The sequence below is a fragment of the Sardina pilchardus genome, chromosome 1 (genome assembly GCF_963854185.1).
Source record: "Sardina pilchardus chromosome 1, fSarPil1.1, whole genome shotgun sequence".
Lineage (NCBI taxonomy): Eukaryota > Metazoa > Chordata > Actinopteri > Clupeiformes > Clupeidae > Sardina > Sardina pilchardus.
In genome coordinates, this window is record NC_084994.1 from 32284713 (window position 1) to 32297427 (window position 12715).

At 42.8% G+C, this 12715-nt stretch overlaps 1 protein-coding gene across 5 annotated transcripts in view; it reads right to left on the minus strand.

The window, feature by feature from the left end:
• mslnb (mesothelin b) overlaps positions 1 to 12715 on the minus strand; it is a 99201-nt gene that overhangs the window by 83819 nt on the left and 2667 nt on the right. For all 5 annotated transcript variants that reach the window (XM_062542492.1, XM_062542484.1, XM_062542476.1 and 2 more), the window contains exons 2-15: positions 11063 to 11156; positions 9488 to 9512; positions 9217 to 9265; positions 8306 to 8431; positions 6557 to 6753; positions 5242 to 5345; positions 4418 to 4530; positions 3864 to 4091; positions 3359 to 3433; positions 2684 to 2922; positions 2350 to 2440; positions 1976 to 2119; positions 1324 to 1526; positions 141 to 244 (exon numbers count right to left, since the gene is read on the minus strand). In XM_062542492.1, coding sequence (XP_062398476.1) covers positions 141 to 244; positions 1324 to 1526; positions 1976 to 2119; positions 2350 to 2440; positions 2684 to 2922; positions 3359 to 3433; positions 3864 to 4091; positions 4418 to 4530; positions 5242 to 5345; positions 6557 to 6753; positions 8306 to 8431; positions 9217 to 9265; positions 9488 to 9512; positions 11063 to 11114 — 1750 coding nt within the window. In that variant the 5' untranslated portion in view covers positions 11115 to 11156. The remainder of the gene's footprint in view (positions 1 to 140; positions 245 to 1323; positions 1527 to 1975; positions 2120 to 2349; positions 2441 to 2683; positions 2923 to 3358; positions 3434 to 3863; positions 4092 to 4417; positions 4531 to 5241; positions 5346 to 6556; positions 6754 to 8305; positions 8432 to 9216; positions 9266 to 9487; positions 9513 to 11062; positions 11157 to 12715) is intronic.

The window sequence follows — 12715 nt, forward strand, 5'->3', positions numbered from 1 at the left end:
AATGAATGCATTGATATTCATTTCCATTGATATAGTCAGTTTATCATGTCTGTATATACTGTAAGTATGTCTGTACATTGTTAATATCAATAATATCTATTGCATTAGCTATAAGTGTGTGTTTGTGGCCGTTGACCCACCTGTATGGTTGGGGTTGAAGAGGAAAGGAATGATGAAGTTCTCAAGGACCATCTCAGGTCCCCTCTCAGGCATGTCGGACATGTGATCACCCAGCGCCCTCACACTGACAGACAAGACAAGGCGATAAGATTACATGCGTCTGACTGTCTTTATGATGCATGCTCATAGGCGTAATTTGCGGGGGGGTTATAGGGGTCATGACCCCCCAAAAAATCATATCCAGCTAATATAACCCCCCTTTTACACAAGAAAATTATTCAATAAATAAATAAATTGATAAATATGCCACAAGTTTAACCCCCCCAATGGTAGACCCAAAGTTACGCCCTTGTGCATGCTGATGCCATAAAGAGCCCTACAGTACATACATCCCACCTGTTTGTCTCTAGTGTAAGATAATACAGTATGCTTATAACATATAGATCCATACATAAAAAAACATTACATGTCTCTGAGTAGCAGAATAACAGAAGAACTTTTGCTATAACAGTGGAACAGTATTATGGATTGTCATGCATCAAAAATGCATCACTGTCTCTGTTAATAATGTGTTGGGATTATGTCACTGTGAGGTCAGGTTTACAGTGTAAATGCATGTGAACGAGCGACTGTCATGTAGCCCTTACAGACGCTGGTCTATTGTGTCAAAATTGGCTAAAAATAGCAGAACAAACCGAGCATCAGAAAATAGAAATGGAGCATACGACAAAAGGTCTGCTCAAAACAATGCCCCACAACGCATTGCACAGTAATGTGTCACGTTGCGTTCAGTTAGGAACAATGCAATTGAACTGGTTTTGTCAGTAATGCTCGCTGTCATCACATGCAGTTAGGACACGGTGTAATTATATGTTGTGAAACATCAACTAACCATTACAATACATTATGTATTGTAAACATATTTCTTTCTTTCTTTTTTTATTACAGTAATTTTGCAAACATATAAACATATAAACATATCTAATGTGGAGGTGTATAGTTATGTGTTATAAGCATATCTAACGTGGAGGTGTATAGTGATGTCTTATAAGCATATCTAACGTGGAGGTGTATAGTTATGTGTTATCTAACGTGGAGGTGTATAGTTATGTTATAAACATATCTAACGTGGAGGTGTATAGTCATGTATTATAAACATATCTAACATGGAGGTGTATAGCTATTATTAAGTGATGAACGTACAGGGCCTGGTAGGTTTCACAGCTGAATCCTTTGCCACTGAGGCAGTACAGGTACTCTGGGGTGAGGGAGGGCAACAGGGGCCGCATCTTGATCTGGAACCACAGCTCGATGAAGGACACGTCACGGAGGTTGTCCTGCGTCAGGGGACCGGAGATAATGTTGTCGAGGATTCCGAAGAATGGAGAGTCAGGGGAGGTGAAGTTCTGAATGTAAACAGTGAGATTGAGAGTCAGTTAAACTACCGGTTGTAAGGAACATCTTTCAAACATGAATTCTGAGTGAGGTAGATGACAAATCAAGGAACAGTAATGGAGGAAACAGGAGAAGTGACATTGACAGCCCAGGAAGCTGCAGAAGAAGTACTAATCACTACTAAGAAGAAGTACTAAGCACTACTAAGAAGAAGTACTAAGCACTACTAAGAAGAAGTACTAAGCACTACTAAGACACAGAAGTACTAAGGGTGGGGGGTTCCATATCATATAGGTGAACAGCGATACAGTATTGAAATCAGGCAGGACATGGGGGCAGAGACATAATACTGTAGACAGGAAGTAAAGGCAAAAGTGAACCCGGAGGAAAAGACAAAGGCAAAAGTCTACAGGAAATGGCAGGGGAAGAGGAGAAGAAGAAGAAGCTGTTTGTCCCATACCATTTGGGCGAGTTCCTGGGTGAGTGAGTTGAGGCTGTAGGCGAGCTCCATCACCAGGCTCATCAGCGTCTCCTCCGTCAGACTCAGCTTGGTCTTGGCTGCACAGTGCATGACACGAGCTACCTCCTCCACTGCATCAGTGAGCTACACACACACACACACAAACACACACATAGACAGAACAAGTAAAGAACTGTGACTCACTACGTAGGGTTTTCAGAATCCACTCACACACACACACACACACACACACACACACACACACACACACACACACACACACACACACACACACACACACACACACACACACACACACACACACACACTAGAGTAAGATACTGTATCTCATCAATGGACAACACAGGACTTACAGCACAAGAACTCTCATCAATGGACACACTGCAGATATCAGAACCAGAGTCGGTCTCCTCTGAGTCAGGGTCCAAACCGGTCTGGATGTGGCTGTAGAAACAGTTCAAATCAGCCATGAATATGAATATAAATGGCAATAATATAATGTAATATAATAATAACTTGAAGGAGAAATCTCAGTGTACTGAGATCACCGAGTACTGAAAACCTGAAAACATTTGCTATACTGAATCTTAACTATAAATATCTACTCAAAGCCATTTCTTGTCAGACAGCAAGGTATGTTATCTTTGCTCAGACAAAATCAGCTATCCATAACTTCTTTTTGCTTACAACAGGCTGTGGAACACGGCGGTGATGTTCTGCGGGATCTCCATCTGGTCTCCGGGCAGGTACCGTCTCAGAACCGGAACCACAACATGCTGGAACCAGTCGTTGACGTCCAGCGGGTCAAAGTCCACCTGGTCCGGAGTGGTGCTGTTGTTCTGCTTGTATGGAGCGGCCAGTTCTGCCAAGGTCCAGTTGAGCATGGCCTGGATAAGAGTGGTGCTTCGTACGGTGGAGAGATTGTGCTGAAGAGGAAACAGGACCAGAGAGAGACACAAACTATCAGAGACATACAGTGCCTATAGAAAGTCTAGCCTGACTCTCGCCAGACCCTTGTAGTTCCGCCATGCTCCACCAGAGGCGTTTCGCTGAGCTCCAGCAGACAGCGAACTACAGGATCTGGCGAGAGTCAGGTTATAGAAAGTCATCATACCCCTTTGAAATAGTTACTTTTTTGTCTTACAGCCTGAAATCAAAACCCATTTAAAATTATACATATTTTTCCAGTTTTATGTACAAATTTAGCTGTACAACATCAAAATAATGAAAAAAGGGCAACAGTTCTGAAAATCAATAGAGACACATACTATCAGAGACCAACACATTCCTATGGTGGAATGTAAATAATCATTTTAAGCATTTAATAAGACCTGTTGAACAGGATCAAAAATTCTATGTTACCTGATTTGTGAAGGAAACAAAGTGCTTGGCAAAGCTTCCCACGGGTGTCAAGACAGCCATGAATCCATCGGCCACCTGATGATAACATCAAGAAGAAAAAACAAAGTCATGCCAATGGCTACATCGTTACGAGCCACAACAATACACAACTGTACAGCAACCCTGGGTCACTATAATTTTACAGTATGCAGAATGTGCTTTAAAGACCCATAGAATGCTACTGTAAAAAGAAAAACAACATGGCACTCAAGGTAATTTCTTGACTGCATTATTAACAATTCTTTCGAAGTACTCCACGTACACATACACACACGCACGCATACACACACACACACACACACACAGACACAGACACAGACACACACGCGCGCAAACGCACGCACGCACGCAAACGCACGCACGCACGCACACACACACACACACACATACACACACACACACACACACACACACACACACACACACACACACACACACACACACACGCACACACACGCACACACACCTCTCTGGCTGGGTCCCTGTAAGTGGTGGGGTAGTGCTGAGTGTGGTGTGGCCCAGGTGAGGTGGAGCCAGTAGGAGGAGGACCAGCGGTCGGAGGTCGCGGCGGCAGCAGGGGCTCCAGCAGGCTGTCGAACACCAGGGTGAGGACGCCCTCGTCCAGCCCCTCCACCCCCGGCTGCAGGAGCAGCTCTGCCCTCTGCTCTGGCGTCAGCAGGTGGAGCACGTCCAACTACAGGTGTGTGTGTGTGTGTGTGTGTGTGTGTGTGTGTGTGTCGGGGGGGGGGGTACAATTTTATAGAGCATTATGTTATAGTCTGATGAAATTTTATTTAAAAGCATCTGTATTGGTTTTGAACATTTCAACTCATCTACAGTAGGAACAGGCTGAAAGGGTCACACCAAGCTTACAGTACGTACTAATACTTCACACCAGACTGTAAAATGTATCTGATGTTCACATGAGCCATATCTAGCTTTGGCTTACATGCTAATACTTAACACCAGTTTGTAAAATGTATATATATGCCTAATCTATCGCTGGCCTTAACGACTCACCCCACTGAAGACCATGTTGAGCGATGTGAGATCTTTCATGGTTGCCATGACGGAGAATGACCCGAAGTTCTTCATCAGCCAGTCCTCACTGCCGTTGGTCAGGTGCATACAGCCTGTGAGACGAAAGAGAGACCACACAGAGGAGAGACCACAGAGCAGTAAAGGTCAGAGAAGAGACCACAGGGCAGTAAAGGTCAGAGGTTATGCAGAGGAGAGACCACAGGGCAGTAAAGGTCAGGGGACACACAGGGGGGACACTATTTACTTCTACCGAAGTCATGAATGTGTTATACTGTAAGGCAAGGTTTTTTTTAATGTTCTGAGTTGGGTGCGTACAGTATGTTTGTGTTTTGTGTGTGTGTGTGTGTGTGTGTGTGCGCGCGCGCGTGGTACAGATCAGAGATCACTATTGGACACTATTTACTTCTACTAAAGTCATGCATAATGTTATAAGGCAGTTTTGTAATGTATGTATTCTGTCTCTTTAGAATGATATGGTTCTATCTGACATTTTTGTCAAAATTGAGTTACTGATATCATTCTGTTACACTTTACAGTAAGAAGGTAAGGTGAGGTGTTTCTTGTAGTTGTATGCATTTGAACGTTATATCTGAAGAGGCTTTTCCCCGCTTATCAGCAGAACTTTATGTAATTCTAAAACTTTGAAGCTCAATGTCTTAGAACCACTCAGAACGTAGATAGAACCTTATGATAAGGGGACGACTGAGTTGAGTGTGGAGTGTGTGCGTGTCTGTTTTGCATGTGTGTGGTGTATACTGTATGTGTTTTGCGTGGAGTATATCTGTGTGTGTGTGTGTGTTTACCCGCTGTTCTGTTATCAGACAGGAAGGGATACATGAAAAACATGTAGATCCACTTCTGCCGTACCGGGTCCATTCCAGAGAAGTGTTCACTCATCTCACTGACCCTGCAGAGAAAGAATGCGTGCACAGATAAAGATAGCAGATTGATTATCATTATCAAATACGAGCGACATGCCTAGCGATATGTCTGTCATATCCTAAAGATACTTATAAATCTCTTTTGGACATGCAAGTTGTTCAAGTATAACTCAAAACCTCATTCATGGACAGAACATGATTCGGACATTTAATATGTCAATATATGTGTGTTGCCATAGAGATATTGAGGGCAGATCAACATCAGAGACAACCGTCTCTAACTAAGAATCTGTTTGATAAATTTCTATTTCCTGAAGCAAAGTGGTTATATTGTCTCTGATCTCAGTTATCTTTTAAGGATTATATTCTGAATGAAAGTTTGTTGAGATAGATACATATCATGGCAAGCTCTATTAAAAGAGGAATAAAGAAAAGATTTAATGGAAATATTTATCAAAACATTCCCCTCACTGCAACTACAGATAGTTATCTGCCTGAAAACAGGTTGCATAAATCTTTGGAAAAATGCTCATTACTCAAGTGTGATTCAGCGATTCATAATAACTGGACACATCAATCACTCTCCAGTAGATAAAATATTTGCTCTAGGGCTCTTCTGTCAACTGTCTAGGGCTGCCATACAGTTCACGAATTCCACATCATACATTTATATGGTTCAAAATGATAAAATATTAGAGCAATTCTCAGTAGTTACAGCTACTTTCATAGAGGTAGAATAGAATAGAATAGAATAGAATAGAATAGAATATATACTTTTTTGATCCCGTGAGGGAAATTCAGTTCTCTGCATTTAACCCAATTTAACCGAATTAGTGAACACACAGCACACAGTGGAGACACAGTGAGGTGAATCACACAACCCAGAGCAGTGAGCTGCCTGCCCAACCAGCGGCGCTCGGGGAGCATTGAGGGGTTAGGTGCCTTGCTCAAGGGCACTTCAGCCGTGGTGGACTGGTCGGGGATAGAGCCGGCAACCCTCCGGTTACAAGCCCGAAGCCCTAACCAGTACACCATGGCTGCCCGTGTTTGCTGGTTAGTCAGCTAAAGGTCTGAACAGTTACAGGCGCATTCTAAAGCCCAAATGGCAGCAAGAGGAGAGAAAGTTCGATCAGGGCCAAACAGTTGAATACTAAGACAAGGCAATAAAATTAAGAGTCAAAGAAGATTTCAGCAAGTGTGTGTAAACAAGAACAACAACAACAACAACATTACGTACACAGTGTGGTAGGCCTCGCAGCTGAGGTTCTTATTGGCGAGGCAGCGGAGGAACTGTTGGGAGATGGAGGAGAGGAGCGGCTTCATCTTCACCTCGAGCCACACCTTCAGCACGTCCGCCTCGCTCACCAGGCCCTCGGGGGTCAGCTGGATCCCACCCGACACCTCCAGCACCGGGCCCTGGCTCAGGGTGGACCTCTGTTGGGGGAAGAAGGGGCAGGGGAGGAGGGGGGAGGAGAGCGTGAGAGCAAGCGAGGGTGAATGGGTGGGTGAGTGGGTAAGGTGATCTGGGGTTTCATCATGAGGAACTCTACACAGGAGCTCTAAACATGATTATGTATTTATTTATGTATTTATTCATTTATTTATTCAATTATTTATTTATTTTCTTACTTACTTACTATCTGTACTTATTTATTTATTTATTTATTTCACAAAGTGCGTTTTGAGTGATCGGAAAGCAGACATAAACTCATGGGGGTAATCAGGCAAGCAGAGACATGGTGTGATGGTGGTAGGGCCTAGCCTGACTACGTAGGCGGGGCTGAAGTTGGGCTGCACCCAGGCTAGGTGGGGGCAGGGGTGAAACGTGGTTTATGCGATTGTATAGATGGTGGGGAGATTAAAGAGATAATGGTGAGAATATAGAGACGATGGCTGAGGGACTTAGCTTGTGCATATACAGTCCCCCTCAAAGTATTGGAACACATGCTAAAGTTGACTATATAAAATCATCTGGGAAATTGTTCCAAAATTGTCAACTGTAGCATGTGTTCCAATACCTTTGGAGGGGACCGTAGCTTATTTGCATTCTTTGAATTTCTGCATTTGCATCCCGGCTGATGTTAGACTTTTAGACGTCCGACACAGAAAACACACACACAAACTTAATTCAAGATATTGATGTGCAGTTGTACTGAAGGCCGTTTATAAAAGTCAGTGTTTTGTAAACACAGAATGTGACCCAGACATCTGCAGGTCAGCCCGTATAATACAGGCAGGGCAAGTCTTTTTATAGCACATGTGAATGGCACATGCACAGAGGCAGTCCAGTGCGCTCTACATAACCAAAACCCAACAAATAAATATTAGTAAATAAAAAGCATAAAAGGGCAATTGTTTTTAAATAGTTAAATGGTAAAAAAAGTATGGAAAATGGAATAATTTAAAGACATAAAAACACATGAGTGCATCAGTTGAACAGGAATTACACTGTTCAGTTAGAAGAAAGTATCTGAGGCAAGAGGACCGATGGGTCAATAATATGGCACTGCACATGGTGCGTACAGACAGACAGACAGGTAGACAGACAGATAGAGCGAGAGAGAGAAAAAGACAGACAGACAGACAGACAGACAGGTAGACAGACAGATAGAGCGAGAGAGAGAAAAAGACAGACAGACAGACAGACAGGTAGACAGATAGAGAGAGGGAGAGAGAGAAAAAGACAGACAGACAGACAGACAGGTAGACAGATAGAGAGAGGGCGAGAGATACACAGACAGACAGGTAGACAGATAATGAGAGGGAGAGAAAAAGACAGACAGACAGGTAGACAGATAGAGAGAGGGAGAGAGAGACAGAGGCAGACAGATAGAGAGAGGGAGAGAGAGATAGACAGAGACAGACAGGTAGACAGATAGACATATATATATATATATATACTGTATATACAGAGAGAGAGAGAGAGAGAGAGAGAGAGAGACAGACAGACAGACAGACAGACAGACAGACAGACAGGTGGATTTACCATGAAAGAGTAGACGTCCAGTGCAGCATCCAGCAGGTTCACCAGGTTCTTGACATGGTGAGGTCCAGCTAGAGGCCCGGACGGAACCCCCGCACACTGAAGGAACCTGGAGGTGGAGTCAGAACCCTGAGGGGGAGAACAGAGGAGCGTCAACGAGAGACCCTGGCCTGGTCAACAATGTGTGGTATCTGGCAGATCTGTTACTCAGTTGTTCATAGTAACTGTGCGTTACTTAAACATCAATTAAATGTATACATTATGTCGCTTATAATGTAAACACACATCACATTAGATTACATTTCGTTGTTTGTTGTTTATGTATTTATCTTTATTGTTTTGAATGAATACTAGAGTATACTGAAATGTGGACCGACTGAAGACTGAGACACACTCTTTAAATGAATGTGTTGGAAACAACACAAACTGTGTTTTCCCTATACAGAGATGTGTTAAAAAAACTACACAAATTGTGCTATTTTCAACACATATTGTGTAACAAATAACAAAAGCATTGTGTTGGAAACAGCACAGACTGTTTTGTCCCTATCTGGACACAGAGATGTGTTAAAAACAATGCAAGTTATGTTATTTTCAACACACATTGTGTAACAAATAACCAAAGCAATGTGTTAAAACAACACAAGTTGTATTGTTTTCAACACATCCATTTTAAGAGTGTTGTGCATAAAGCTCATATACGGTAATGTAGACCTAACAAAATAGGATATAGGTCAAAATGATTTCCCTGTGACGTTCTGTTACAACAGAAAGCGCAAGAATCAGAATAGGATTTTGCCCTGTGCTTTTCGTCGACCCACTCCTAACCAATCAGCAGTGATGTGGTGACAAAGAGTGGTAGGTGCACACACAGACAAGATGACTGACATATTTTCATACGACACCAAACTCACATGGCCACATTGCTGCTGTGAAAGGCTGCCGCTGGCGTTGCAGGTATCACTGTGTGTGTGTGTAAGAGAGAGTGGAATTAGTGAAATGAGGCATAAATATGCGTTTTATGGTGGACAGACTTTATTAAACACAGACCAAATGAGGGCAAAATGTGCTTGTGTGGACATTGATAGCACCAGATACAAAGTACCTGATACAACTTTTAACATTCTACCCTTTCCACTTGCATGTACAACTTTAAGATATTTCTGAGTGACTGAAATTACTTACTTTTGTGCTTGTACCCACGAAACACCTTCAAAGGAGGGAGGAGAAGTGTTTTTGTCAGTAATATGTAGTATGTAATTCAATAGATAGTTGGACGAGCGTCATGAAATAATCAATACAGTAGCTGCTGCATACTGCTTTCTTTTTTAATATTTATATAACTTTACGCACTAATTTACAGACTCAAATTCTATGGTACATGTGTTCCATGATGAAATGTTATGGGACAATGACTATCAGGAATGTTAGCCCCCTGGATAACACAATAGGAGACACATGCCTGCAAGCTCCTACTCAAAAAAAACGGAACAGGCTTAAGAGCCTTCCGTGCACAAGGCCTGTCATGTCAATGAAAAAGTTTGCATTCCCTTTTATAATGGTCTGTGCTACTGTGCATATATCGTCGTGTTGTGTCTTCATGAGTGAACAATGACGCAGGTTAAATGACTTCACATCAAAGAATCCTCCTTTTCACAGTGTCAGTGCTCTAGTAATAGTTCTATTAATATCCTTTGACGTTTACTAGCATTCAAAATACAAGTTGAGGATTTGTATTTCTCGTGTGCACAGTGACCGCACTGTGACGCTTTGCATCTCTTCTGTTCTCTCTAAAACCCAAATCATTTCACTTTGATCACACGACACACGAGAGTATCCATTTTGGTCAGTTCATGCTATGTACAGTAGCATACCACAGACCATTTTTTTTGTGTTCTTAAAGACATGTCACAGCTTCTCAAACATGTTCCTATTCTAAACATTTTATATAGTCAATATCTTTTGCACTCTAAAATGTAGATATGGTGGACAGTGCAGTGAATCCACATCCCCCATGTTTGGTTGTATGCTGTTGTGTATTTCATGGTGTATTGACAAACCTGAGTTAGTTAGCCCAGAGGGGGAGCATGTTCCCCGGGTCCTATGTTCCCCGTGTCCTATGCTCCCTGGGTCCTACAGTATGTTCCCTGTGTCCTATGTTCCCCGGGTCCTATGTTCCCCAGGTCCTATGTTCCCCGGGTCCAATGTTCCCCACTTTGTATGGGACAGTAGGACACACAGTAGGACCCTTTTTTTCTTACATATTAGAAAGGGTCCTATGTTGCCCGCTTTTCCAAATAAGGGTCCTATGTTCCCCGGTATGTATTGCGACCGGGGAACATAGGGCCCTTTTTGGGAGAACCGGGGAACATAGGACCCAGGGAACATAGGGATGACCCCCCCCCAGGGGAAGTGGTAAACCTCCTAATAGCAGAGCCCTAAGGCTCCTTTCACTTGGTGCAACAAAGCCAACAGATTCTTCTAGTTAACTTAATCCTACCTTAAACTGACAGACTTTGACAAGATTAGGGAAAGATTATTGAAAGATTGTAGTCTTTTCAAGCGTAAATGAGGGGCATTAGTTGAAAGACTACAATCTTTCAAGAATCTCTCCCAAATCTTGTCAAAGTCTGTCAGTGTAAGATAGGCTTTAGACAGGTTTGTCAATACGACATGACCATTTGGTGCCCTGATCACAAGATCACAAGATCACAAGATCACAATAGAGACAAAATGGTGCGGAGTGCACCTGAGACTCACCTGGGCCTGATAAGGCCGAGTAAAGCAATAGGAACACGTAGGGGGTTCTCATTGTGACACGGAGGACCCTCTCATGGGGTCAAGAACTAGTTCACTGGTCAACACAAACACAAACACAAAAACAAGCACAAGAAACAAATACAAAATGTAAACAAAAAACACTGAATAATAATATCATACAAAAACATTTGCCTTAGCTTTTTTAAAACAATGTTAGGAAGCCTCAAAAAGTGTCAAAAACGTTCCAGTACTGTACACAGCACCCTAGTAGAAGTACCTGGACACATTTAATATTACTGTAGCCATAATTTTCATGAAGACCATTTTAAATATGTATTAAGACCATCTGCTATGACATTTGAAACCTATGAATCACTGCACTTTGAGACAGAAAATCCCACTAGAAGTTTGCTCAGACTGTGAGAAACAATTGTCTTAACGGTTTGGCCATCATGTCCTGGAGAGAACCATCACCTGCCCAATACCATCCCAGTGCTGGAGCAAAGTGTTTATCACAGAAACACAATATATTATTATTAACTGATGCATGTGCTCAAGACCCTATAGCCCAGGCTGAATGTTCACTTAGAACAGGACAATGTAGTGCACAACCAAGACAACGCAGAGTTGTGCTGTAAATGTATCTCAATGACCAAGCCAGAGCCTTGATTTGAACCCACTTTAATATCATTAGAGAGACATGAAACTGGGCGTCCACCAACTGGCCTTGACCTGAACCCACTGAAATAGTCATGGACAACGTTGCTGTCAACCTAGTAATTCATAATACTTGTGCCAATGCGATACCTCAGTTTCCCCCCCTTAATAATGAATGAAATGGGCTTAAGACCACAGCCAAGGCTGAATGTTCCCTTACAACAGGATAATGACCCTCAATCGAGACAACATGTAGTTGTCTTAGGGACAGAGGTGGACATTCTGGGTTCAGAAAGTAAAAGTCCTACCTTAGCTCATCCTAATTAGCAGCCAGGTGGATCAGATAAATCAAGCATTCTGCGTTAGGCCGCGCAGTCAAGCCCGCTGTCAGCTGCTGTCAGTTTCTTATTGGCTATTCCAAACCCAGCTGTTCCGCTCAGCTGATCGTTCCCTTCGCTTACAAGCGGTCACTCTCATAGGGCGCCTTATTTAAGCTGCATCAGTCCGTTTACTATCATTGCTTTCTCCGCTCGCTGCTTTGCAACCCACCTCCTCCCCAGCTCCACCTCAAAATGGTTTAACTTGAAATAATGTCATACTGTTGTCATTGTTGCTTGCTCTGTTCTAGGGGGAATAGAGTTACTCTCCCAGTCTTAAACTGGGACGGTAGCCCCCTGAGGATGCTGCTGTTCCCTGTCATGGCTTTCCATGGAACTCACGGAAAGACAGGGAATTTCCTCTGAACAGAGCCATACCGCCAATTACAAATAAAGTTGGCTCTAAAGATATTTCTGTCTTGAGTATTTTTGACTTAAGTGGTCCTGACAGAATTACTGATATCACCTGTTTTAAGTGCACAGGTAGAAATAATATATGGCAGGACTTTTACTTTCTGGAACCAGGAATGTCCGCCTCTGCTTATGGACAACTTGAATGACCAATCCAGAGCCCTGACTCAACCCCATTTGAATATCAGTAGAGAGACAGGAGAATGGA